General features: G+C 43.7%; 1 protein-coding gene across 1 annotated transcript; it reads right to left on the bottom strand.

The window, feature by feature from the left end:
• Nucleotides 1–132: 132 nt before the first annotated feature.
• Nucleotides 133–11,344, bottom strand: LOC130704487 (uncharacterized). Its single transcript, XM_057525909.2, has 5 exons — nt 11,082–11,344; nt 9,546–10,412; nt 5,189–5,377; nt 2,144–2,299; nt 133–821 (listed from the first exon to the last, which is right to left on the bottom strand). The coding sequence occupies exons 2-5, from the start codon at nt 10,046–10,048 to the stop codon at nt 386–388; spliced, it is 1,284 nt and encodes a 427-aa protein (XP_057381892.1). The 5' UTR covers nt 10,049–10,412; nt 11,082–11,344; the 3' UTR covers nt 133–385.
• Nucleotides 11,345–12,086: the final 742 nt, after the last annotated feature.

Below are 12,086 nucleotides of genomic sequence, written 5' to 3'. Positions count from 1 at the left end.
CCTCCACCCTTCTTACGACTTTCAGTCAAAAAAAGATATTCCGGAACAGGAATTGGTTATGGGTAAAAGCTATGGTAGTCTAGTCACCATAGGATACAATTAGTAACTGTCTCGAATCCGCCATTGGAAAAAAAAATACAAAAAAAAAAATAATAATAATAATAAATAATAAAACAGAATATTATGGATCTAGAAGACAGACAGAACAGGAGAGAGGGCGTCTTCACATCCTATAATTGGGCGTCAACCGCGTCAGAAGTCTTGAGAGGCAGGAAAAAAAAAAGATAAAAAAAAAAAGGAAAATCAAACAAGAAAAAGAGTCCAACTGATGCGGCGATAGGAGAGACGGCCGCGGCAGTTTATCAGCACAGAACATCGGTGATCATCACTGAATGACGCAACACTGACACTTGGATTTCTTCTTGATCACAACGTGTTCGACTTGACTCTCGCCGGTTACGGGAGCCACAACTCCACGCTGGACTTCGACCGCACCGCCTTCGGCCGCCTCTGCAGCCTTCTTCTCCTGTTCGGTTAAATTGCCGTTGATTCTTCCGCCGTCTGGAGACTCAGCTTTGCTGGCCGGAGATGAAGGAGTAGACGTATTCCGTGGTGCTGGTGATCCGCTCACCTGGACAGCCTCTTCAGAAGTCGGCTGTTGTTCGTCAATAAAGGTCGGTTCTGGCTGATGGCTGCCATCTTTATTTTTCAGCACTTCAGAGATGGAAACCCGCCCGCCTTTCAGCAGTTCTACGAGCTCGTCCGCTTCGCGACTTAGATCGCCATCCGGCCGGAATGGATTGTCCTGTCCCGATTCCGTGCTGCGTAATAAAAGGGAAAACAAACAAACAAGAACACAAGGCATGTGAAATTTCTGTTCATACATTTTCAACCACTATGGGTCCTGTAATGGTTTCATTCATTCATTCCATTTCCACTAGATTGATTTCTAACTAGCAAATAAAAACAGAGTGTTGGCTGGTCCACTAAACAGGAACCAGACAACAAGACCAAATCTATTCCAATCCATTGGAATTGACAGATGGCCTTTTTATACGATGTCATCAAGCCAAAGAAAACAATTTAAAACCACGACGCTATCGTTACAAGAAATAAAACGTAGCTCGCTTTAAGCTGTTTCATCGGAACACGTTAAAGCGTCACGTAAAACGGAATGAAGTTTTGAGCCTAGCTCAATCTATACCTGCTACCATCGGGAAGACGCAGTACGTAATAAAGTCTGCCTCCGTGGGATCGGTTCATGGCCGGCATTTGTGCGTCTCGGTTGTCAGGGTAGCACTCATTCGATCAATCACAGTGAAACGTTCACGGTCGGCTTTTTACACTAGCAGCTATATGACGACTGTCATATGCACAGCGGGCACTCCCGACGCCTCCAAAGAAGACGATGGCGTAATCGTCTAAATATAAACTGCCCTCAGGGAAACTACGCGTTCAGAACCCAACTGGCGACCCACCCATCGACGGCGACCAAGATTTTTGCTGAGGCAAAAACGAAGGGACCCCGTTTCAAGTACCCAAACACTCGTATACAACAACAGAGTAGTAAAAGAAGAAGACGAGTAAAGGGTCCCGGATATACGTATAATCCACTCGAAAAAATCACTTTGGTAGTGTACCAATTTTAAATACAGAAATAGAAGGAGAAATTTTCGTCTAAACCAAATGTCCAAAATAAAAAGGGGTACAAGATAAGGACGCGTGCGCCAACGTCTCGTCGGCAACCGCGTGAGTTGTAGACTGTCTGGCTGGTAGCAGCAGCTCTGACTGCCCTGCCCTGTTCCTCCCTTCCTCTCTCCTCTCGTCGATCACGACACACCTTACACACACATATACACACACACACACACACACACGCCAAGTTTCCCCGGTGTGTGTTTGTGTGAGTGACGGAAGCATTTGTTGAATCAAAAAACAACGCGGATGGAGGCTATTCCGGGATACGTTTATGAAAACAACTTCCCTATTAAGCTAACGAAAATACGAAGAGACTAATGTAATCAAAGTTCAAACTAATGCGTGAATTTGAAATTGATCGATGACCGGCGGCAAGAAGCTCCTTTTGATGGCCGAGTGATTTATTAGCTATCATCAAATAAGTTGATTGTTTCTTAATACATACCTGGGTTGTCGGGTGTAATTGAGTTGTTGTTGCTGCGGCGGTGGTTCGGCCATGTCGTCCCACTCCGCATCCGACGCTTCCGGCGATGGTAGCGTCAGGGGTCGTTTAGATTCAAAGTACGTAACTCGGACTTTGGAGGCCGACCGAGACGATTCACTGCTCATAAACAGACAAAGAAAAAAGATTAAATATCGTTTAGATTGTTACATCCTATGTACGTGATGGTTGTGTCAATCAACAAAAATGGCCAATCAGACTCATCCATCGTGTCACGAAACAGAGTCGTTCAAATGCCCCTCCCTTTCTCGTTCGTTTTTTTTTCCTTTGCCCATGAAAGGCACACAACATAGACACAGACCCATGAAGTGCTTACTTTAAAGGCGGACTCGTTTGGTAACTAGTAGTCTCCATGACAACAAGAAATTCGCTTTTTATTTGCCACTGTCACGAAGAGCGAAAATCACGGAGACGATTTCGGGAGTGTTTTGACGTTCACTTTCACCAATTCGATGCCAAGGTCGACCACTTTAAAGAGAAGGCAAGCAACAACATCGTCGTTCGCCGCCAGCTTTTGTTCTCAGCCTCCGCCAGTGTTCGCAGCTGGCGGAGGTATGAGCCTTTGCACGGAAAGAAAGCGGGAGGACGAAGAGGAGGAGGCAAGCGAATAGCCTCAAAAAACTCCGACGAGGTCGAATGGTGAATGCGTGCGGACAATCGACAACAAACAACAACCACGACGGCTGAGGGATGCGCTGGATCCAAACTATCTCTTCCTTTCTTTTTCGCCTCCGGGGGTAACCTCTACAATATTAGACTTGCTGATGACGGTGCAGTACGACATCACGTTCGCGGGTTTTTAAGCCAGTTAAAAGAATGAAAAATAAGCAGCTGATGGCGGAAATACCCAGGAGCAAAAAAAGAGGTCAGGCCATTGCCAGAATGACATCCTTCAAAAAACATTTAAATGGAAAAACAAAAAATAAAACCAAAAAAAAAATACAATGAACTTAAAGCTTTCCGTGCAGAAAACAGGTTTTATTTTCTGTTTTCTGAACGTTGTGTTGCGGACAGTGATGATGCCCGTGATTTCCTTCGAGCACGCGCTTGCGAGCGGATATCATTCGGGGCTTCCGTCTATTTATAAACGGCGCTCAACTGTGCCAGGTTGCGGCCAGAGTACACTTGACCGAAAGCAACGAGCCAGCAACTCACGACGACGTAGCCGATCATACCAAAAATCAAGGCAAAACGTGGGCGCCGCAACGCGTACACATTCTTGGAATTCCTCCAAAATCTCGATGAAATACTTTGCTCCGACAGAGAGAAAACAAAAGATCCAACAGATCTTCATGAAGGTTGTTGTTTGAACAACGCCGACCAGCTGTGACGACGGCTCTGGTTTTGGATTCCCTAACTAATGGGATTGCTTCTTAAGGTTTCGCATTCGCGGAGGTAACGGAATTTCCATATAATGCTGACAACCCTAATCGACTTCGCTGTCCTAAAAATCGTTTGACCGATGGCTTTCGAGTTATCACCCTTGGCTCTTGGTGAAAGTTTCATAAATAAAAAATTGGTGAATTCGCCAAATCTGATCCAGGAAACAAATACTACATCTACATGCCTCCTCATTTAATTAAAAGGTAGCACAGTGGGTAACCTGGAAATAGACTTTCGGGAACTGGCCATTTGCCACCTTGATGCTCCCCAATAACCATGACATAAAACAGGAAGAGGTGTCGTAAAACCACAGAACAATCAAAAACCTATCTCCTTCGGTATGCAAAGACATCCACAATGTGCCATGACATCATAATCACATTGATCCTAGGATAGCTACATACGAACGAAAGAGTGCAAAGCCAACAAATCTTACATGGCTTCTCCTGGCAGTGTAACCAAAGAGAAAGTAACGGCATGACTGAAAGTTGCAGATAAGAAGCTGGCAAAGAAGCATTATCTTTTCACCTCTATTAGTGAGTGAAGTGGGAAAGAACTGTTTTAAACCATTTTAAATAGAGCAACTTGTAGATGACTGCGAACAGATTGGTTGCCGGCCCTTATTGTGTTGTTTACAGACGCCCGGACATGGGTGGGGCCCCTGTATATATAAACAACCGACCTGAGCCTAGTTAGAGGAAAAGGGAGCAGTTCCAATGGATGCGGGATGAAAAATTGGTACGTTTTCTTACCGGTAAATGATTCAAGTGGTTGAGGTGGTGCCCGTTTAAACTTGAACGGTGTCGGCTTTGGTGCAACTTTGTGTCTGTTAAGCCACGTACAGAAAAAAAAGAGCCGACGACGAAAGAGAGGGAAAAAAGAATAAATAATGTCACTATAGGGTATTGGTATACAGCGTTGTCGGATGGGAACAAGTGTTTTCTTGACAGCGAAAAAGCATCGACGAACAGTGGTTTCTCTAGGGAGAAATTAACGCAAAAAATATATCTTCCCATTTTATTAGATCGGGTTCTTAAGTTTCGTTTTTATTGTCCCATCTAACTTGTACATTTAGCGCTAATGAAAAGCTCTCTTCTTTGTAATTTATACTTTCGTCAAGCGCAAACTGCCACCTAGTGGTTGTGTAAAGAACTATTGGATTTTCCTGATTGCCCTAATGATGGGAAAATAAATAATAATGCAAGCTTCAGGGATAGGGATATGGATTCATGCGCAGAAAATAAAAACAAAAACCGCCTGATCAATAAGCCTATAGAGCCTAGCTATTAAAATGACAGAGAGGGGCGTTTTCAGGAATTTGCAATCTGTTGCATTTATAGCATAGAGCCACAACGCGTCATTTCCTCTCAAAAAAGCTGTTTTGTGAACGACCTCAGCCGACATAAAAGGTGGCATAGACCGATGGATATAAATGTCAGCGGAGTTCCGTGTCTAAAAATCGATCGCACTTCGCCACGTGAAGTACCAACGCAGACGGGCGGTTGACTGATTCCAGTTTCGTGCCTATAGTTTACAAAGCGTTCACGCCAACTACTAGCCACCCATACTCAATAGAGTTGTAAAAAACAATTCGATGAGATTTACCTGAGTAATGCGACAGTCTCTTCCGGTAGAGATTCAGGCACAGCACCAATGACTGATCGCAAATTCTTGCCCTTGCTTATGTTGGTTTTACTCCAACCGGCTGACGTCGCAGAGGGTCCCTCCTCTGTTTGTGGACTCTCGTAGATCAGCGTTTCTACCATCGATCCTTTTGTGCTTCCAAACGAAACCCTGTATTCAACAATCGATAATTTATAAGTTGGATCAATAAGGCTTGTATTTTCTTTCAAGCAATAAACACATCATTGCCACCAACAACGAGGACAAGGACTTGAAATCTCAATTTCCCTTTAAATGGGGAACTGCCAAAACAGTAAAACTGGAGCAATTGGACATTCAATTCAACTTCATTAATTCAAAGCAAGAAATAACAGGACCAGTCATTTTTCACAGAAAAAAAATAGAGAAGAATAAAATGACTCGTTGGTACGGAATCGATATTCTTGAACGTTACGCACTGATTATTTTTCAACAACTTATTGCGTAAATGAGAATAATCTAGTACGAAAAATTCTCTTTATTAATAAATGAAAAAATAAAAATTGCATTTTGTTGTATGCCATTCTTTGTTTTGAACAGTCAAGTCATTCTCTCCGCCTTCCCCACACGGACGATGAACAAGACATATTTTCTTGTGGCCTTTCATCATCTTTCGACACGCATCGTCCATACGTTCCCGCGAATGAAAGTCAGCATGATATGGTTGTATTTTTTGTTCAAAAATTACGACGCAGAATGTAACATTTATGGAGAGGGCAAACATTACCTTAGCTTTTCCAACATTATTAAATCAACAAAGAAAATGGGAAAAAGAGAAAAATTGGGAAATGGTGGGCGGTGTTCCCAAACAAGCTCGTGAGGTCATCCAGGAAGTTTAAACATATCACGCCTTTAATTGTCGGTGTACGTAGGCACGCCATTTTTTTCCCTAACCTGACAGGAAGATATTTTGGAACTAGTGCACATAACAACATCCGAACAGCAACCGAAAAAAGAATGATCAGGATATAAAGTCATACTTTTTTTTTCTATGATAGATTAACCTTGCATGCTTATGTATATTTAAAAAAAAACTATGTAATACTATATAGACGGCCGCCAACGTACACCGAACGCACTTCTATTATAGATCGTGTACGAGTGCGCTGTTGGTACGCAAACGCACACGCGGAAAACTTGATCCGTTCCAATGTTTTTTCTAGATGATGGATACTTGAGAATGGAAACAGTTGGTGGTATATTTGTACTGTACTATATACATACAGGCCTAAACGAATAGCTGGAATAGTTGATTCCCCTGCTCTTCCATCAAAGGGCCAGATACAACAACCCGAAAATGCGGCCTATGATTTAATAAAGGAAAAAAAAAAAGGAAAGAAATTCTTTGTTTTTCTTACAGGGTGCTTTCATGCTTATGTTAATAGGATGGCAATCAAATATATCTGAATAAAATTTTTCCCTGATCCCTGTGGCCTCTGTGGGATACATTAGATACCAGGCATAATGATGTGTATCTATACATTTGTGAATAGCATTCAACCCGAAAAGACAATTAAAAACCCCCCTTTCAGGAGTTGTATGATCGATGGGCAGGTGGACAGGGAGCTTTCCTTTTCTCTCATTTTTTTTCTCATTTCTTTTCACCAGGATCGGTATTTAATGTCGGGGATATATAACGACGGGCGCCTACCCGACACTATTTAAAAAGCTTTGCTGCTGCGCACGCGACCTTCATCTACACAGACTCTGATGCATGTTGCTGCTGCTTGGCTGTAGGCCCCTGTGGCTGGAGGCCATTCAAATGGTTTTCACATCACACGTTTGCTGGGACGCCAACGGGAAAAAAAGAGGAAAATGAAAGGAGAGAAAAAACTGAAACGAACGAGAGAGCCAAAAAATTCTAATTATAAACTTGTGAACACAAAAAAATAAAAAGAGCAGAGCTTCTTTTTCGTTGGAACGGGAAGGGCTTGGTCGGAAATTTTCAAACCAACTTGACACCCTCTCCGCTTCCTCTTGTCGTCTTTGCTCCACTCGGGGATTGTGTTGTCATCGATTCCTCTTTATAAGCCAAGTGTGCTCGAGATGCTTTGTTGTGTCGCTTAAGTGTCGCTTTGCCCTCACAATCTACCAGCAGGCGTCAATCCAAGCATTTAAGAAGGATCTTATATAATTATAGCAATACATTCCTGTCGACTGATGCCGATGATAACAGACATGAGCATGGCAAAGTGAGCGAGGTACAGAGCCGTCTCTGGTTTCACGCTGTTCCCATAACCAAAAAACAAACTTATCGTGTTTTCCTGCCCGTCTTCTATAGTATTTCTTCTTGTGTCGGCCTTGCGATCGATCGATCGATGCACGTGCATGGGGGCATCTAACAAAAACACGGGTCATAAATCATAGCCTTTGCTATTTTAATTTGATAATAAACGCAGCCGCCGAAAGAAACGGAAAAAGCAGAATCCTCTCCACTAAATAATAGGATTGTCATGCCTGGATTACCTATAAAAAAATTAATATCGACGAAGAACTACAAGCGCCGTTCGTCACAATCAATTCCCAGTCAGGCGAGTGCGTTTACATTGTGTGTGGGAGTTTTGATGCAGGTGAAAAAAAGGCAAAAAACGTGTTGCCGAAATTTTGACAGCTATTTAACACGCAAATCATTGGCTGGTTATCAAAATTGAAACGGTAATGAATTCGGGCCAGCAGGCGTGTGAAATCGATATGATGTTCCTTTCCCTTTTGCCTTTCCCCTTTCGCTGGGGAAACCAGATGGAAGTAGAATAGTACATGTACGCAGTTTCAGAAATTGCCCGTCCGTCCATCTGACGTAGCGACGTCCAAAACAGTTCCCCCTGCGCCTTTCTTTCCGTGCCAATGATTCGCTGCAGCATTTCTCTCTTGTGTCTCCTATGCCCTCCCACCCCCCTTTTCTCGTTTCTTATATAGCCGGCCTGCTGCACACAGACACACCCCTACCGAAACGATTGTGTATAAGAATAGATAAATCAACAACCCCCTACCAGTTTTTTTTTCTTCCTCTCCGTTGTCACACTCTTTGCAATATGAGAGAGTTGTGTGCGCTTGGGAGGGTTCTATATTGTGTGACGCTCCTTCTACTTTGCTACTTGTTCCCTCCTGAATGGGTATTCGTCTTTTCAACTCGAATCTAGCTATTTTCTTATTCCACTTTCTACGTCTGCCATGTTTCCCTCCGTTATTCTGGTCTTTTTCTCCCCACCCTACCATCTGACATGTACACAACAGTTGACGGATGAGCAAGTCATCGGCGTCGTTACATTCCAGTTTACCTATGCAGAAATTTCTTTTCCTTCATGTTCGGTTCGATGTGAGCAAACGCGTCGCTTCTAATTTGAAGAAATAAAACATCCAAAAGAGTATTGCGAAGGTGAGAGGCTGACGAAGGGCAACACTGTCTACTGCGCACATCCGCACCAGGCAATAACACTGCAAACAGAGAACACGGACCACCTCTTCGCAAATGTGAGCCACTACTGACATGTCCCTACTGATGAGATCAACGTGCGTATAACGATGAACAGATAAATGGCTTCTCGACATGCGTGTTAAAATACATATAGACGTAAGGTATCTGTCAAAGCCGAACGAATCGATATTTACACCCTCGATGACGAGTTTAATCCTCACGTTAATGGAGCCTGTTCGACATTCCTCGATACGTTTGGAAAGTTTATTGTACCGGATTGAACATACTGTGTGATGCCGATCGTTCTTAAGCTCATCAACGACCATGTCAATGTATATAAACTGCTTTGAGGCGATACGCGTATGCGTGTCCGTAAACAGTCCTATCTAGATACGCGTACAGAACACGGGCTTTTTGCCTTTCCGTATTTTCGGCTTTCTCTTTCGCGTCCGGAACAAATGAGTTCAGCTGGAACGTCGCCCCCTCTAGCACGTGTTCCAAATTGAGACGCTCTCTTTCTCCCCCCCCCCCCTTTTTTTTCCTTAAACAGTTTCGCATGTGTACATCCACCATGGCATGTGAATACAGAATCTTGTTCACTGTTGTCTTTTTCAGAAAATAACAACAAAAACAAAACCTGATTTTCCTGGTTTGATAAAGATTTCGTGAGTCTTCGGAATAAGCAAGAACGGGAGAAAGGCAGCAACTCAAACTTTGCTTACGGGGGATAGTTACTCGTGAGTGCACGGAGTAAAAGAAAATCGGTCAATAGCTGTTTAGAATAGAAACACGAAAATTCGTTATGGATAGTCAATGGGGCATTTGAAAGAAGTGGATGCGTGGTATACGCTTTCTAATATAGGTTAAGTTTCTTCAACTCCATACCTTTTCAGATGGGTTGGCTTGTTGGAGGTCCGGATGATTGATCTTTCCTCTATGGAGGAAGGAGTCTGGGCGGCAGAAGAAACGGAATTCTCCTCTGCGGTGATGTCGCTCAACGCAGCGGAGGGAGCGGAAGCATCGCCCAGGAGGGTGGTGCTGGAAAGCAAAGGTTCGTTGGCCTCCTCGACGGAAGAGGACGTCGTATTCATCGTTCCAACGAGATTTACATCTGCTTCGTCATCTTCCTCTACTGCTGTCGAATTGTTATTACAGAAGGGTGAAAGCACGACGAGGCCCTCGGCTTCTTCGGCGCTGTTGCTGGGGATAACGTACGCACTGTGCGGCAGCCGGTCGTCCAATGTTGCCAAGAACTGTACGGTGGCCACCAAATCCTCCGGTTCCCATTCATCGTATGTCACTCCCGCTGAATCCTGATGACCTTCCACTGTGCCTAAAGAGAAATTCTCGGCCGTTCCGCCGTTCAGAATCACGCCGTATCCACTCATTCGCAAAAGATAGTCGACACACTCTGACGGACGCCGATGGCCACTAAAAATGATCCCGATGAGCAACACGACCAAGTGTTTGTTGATGTTTGGATGATGACGTCACTATCAGCTGATCGAAGAGGGGGAAATTCCCGGTATACACGCGAGCACAACAATTTCGCCCTCCCCTGTTGTGCGTTTTTCTCCTCTACTGCAGAATCAATGATTTTTTTTTGCTGCTGTTGTTGTTTTTGTTGTTGCTGAGTGAGGGGGAGGTTGAACAAACGTCACACACATACACACACGTATGGAAGCACTCGGTCGGATCGATACCAATTCACATCACGAAACAGTTCGTGTCAATCTTCAGTCCATCTTCATCCTTGAAAAACAAAGGAGAATAAAAAATGATGGGAAGATTAGAGAGGAAAAGCAATTGACGGTCAAAGGCTAAAATGCCGGATGGTATCAATTCCGCGCTTTTGGAACTTGTCTACAGTAGAAAAATAAATTCCTTTTTTTTTTTAGCCTAATTCATTAGGAAAATATGTGCGCACAGGCTTTTGCTTTTCCCTAAAAAAATACAGTCCAGCTGCACTCGGCTGTGTCAATAATCATAAAAAAAGAAGAAAAGAGACGTGGAAAAGGAACGTCTTTTCGTCGCCGTCACCAAAAAATGCCCATTTAAAAAAATATGAACGCCACCAGTGATGAAACTGGATACGCACGCTTATATTGTTCCAACAGAGACAGACGCGCTCTATCGTGAATGTGCGTGTCATCAAAAACGCGCGTACAGCTGCGCAAATGACAATCGTGAGAGTATACATTTCTACTGAATATGCATTTTTCTTTTACCTGTGATTCACGTGGTCTCAGTTGAGGACAATATCAAATTACTCAAATACCACACAACGACTACGGGTACATTTGTACCTAAGAAGCTGCTGGAATGTCTTTTGTTTTCTAAGAGATCCATCATTACCAAACACCACAAGATAGTTTTGTCTTTTTTTTCCTATTTATTTATTTATTTACTTTTTTTTTTTACCTGCCGAGGTGAAGAGAACGAAAACCACCAAGACTGTCTTTTGAACTATTCGAATTGCTGTCGTGAAATCCTTCAAGTCACGAACCACTAGAATTTGGTAGGCTCCACACACAAAAAAGGGTCTTTCTTTTTTTTTTTTGTTCTGGAGTTTGTTGTTTTGCGTACAGTAATGTTGTAGTTTTGTTTTTCCCACTGCGGTGTACTAGAGAGACGCACAGGAGTGTAGGAGAACCTTTTGCACAGACCAATGCCGGTCGGCGTGTGTGCGTTCGAGGTCTCGGCTCCTCACGAGAGATGACGACGGAGCTACACTCCCCGTCAAGTCAATGCTGTGGATACCCTCGTGTTGCAACAGTCTATACTAGTCCTTGTTGTACAAGACGAGATGCAGTACGACGCTGGAAGGATCTTCTAATCGCCAGTTGCGTGACCATTTACCATTACCATAACCCAAGATTTCGCACGCAATGTATAATTGCTATTTAAAACAGGATCAATTTATGCGAAGAAAAGCGAAAGACCAACACATTGAAATGGAAAGTGGTTTACTCCGTATGTACACACGAAGGTTTCCCTTTAATGTCATGGGCGGATCGATTTCTTCTCGAGCTGTCGATTATATGGGATTTAAAAAAGGGAAGGCCTTGTTTCACGAACGATCATGCTTCGTGGTGCGCTTGATTCACGGCGTTTTGTGGGTTCCCCATTTTGGCTCAAGAAAGAGCAAGACCTTATTGACGTCAGTGAGCTCATGCGCAGTCGTGACTGGAGATTCTCTCTTTCCCTGGCACCGACAGCTGACGAAGACCGTCAGGGGGATTATTGACTCCGTCTCAACCCAAACGAAAAAGACGAAGTGCCCCCTCATCCGCCCATCGCTGCCCTCTAACGGGTTTCTATTGTTGTTGAGGAGAGAATAGGGGAGGGAGAAGCTGCGCTAGCGACGACAACGCGAACGCACAAAATGATAATAACCCACATTGAATAACATGGCATTGTGTTTAC

The sequence above is a fragment of the Daphnia carinata genome, chromosome 3 (assembly GCF_022539665.2).
Source record: "Daphnia carinata strain CSIRO-1 chromosome 3, CSIRO_AGI_Dcar_HiC_V3, whole genome shotgun sequence".
NCBI classification, from domain to species: Eukaryota; Metazoa; Arthropoda; class Branchiopoda; order Diplostraca; family Daphniidae; genus Daphnia; species Daphnia carinata.
Note: the sequence above shows the minus strand (reverse complement) of the source record. Positions and strands in the feature narration are given on the sequence as shown.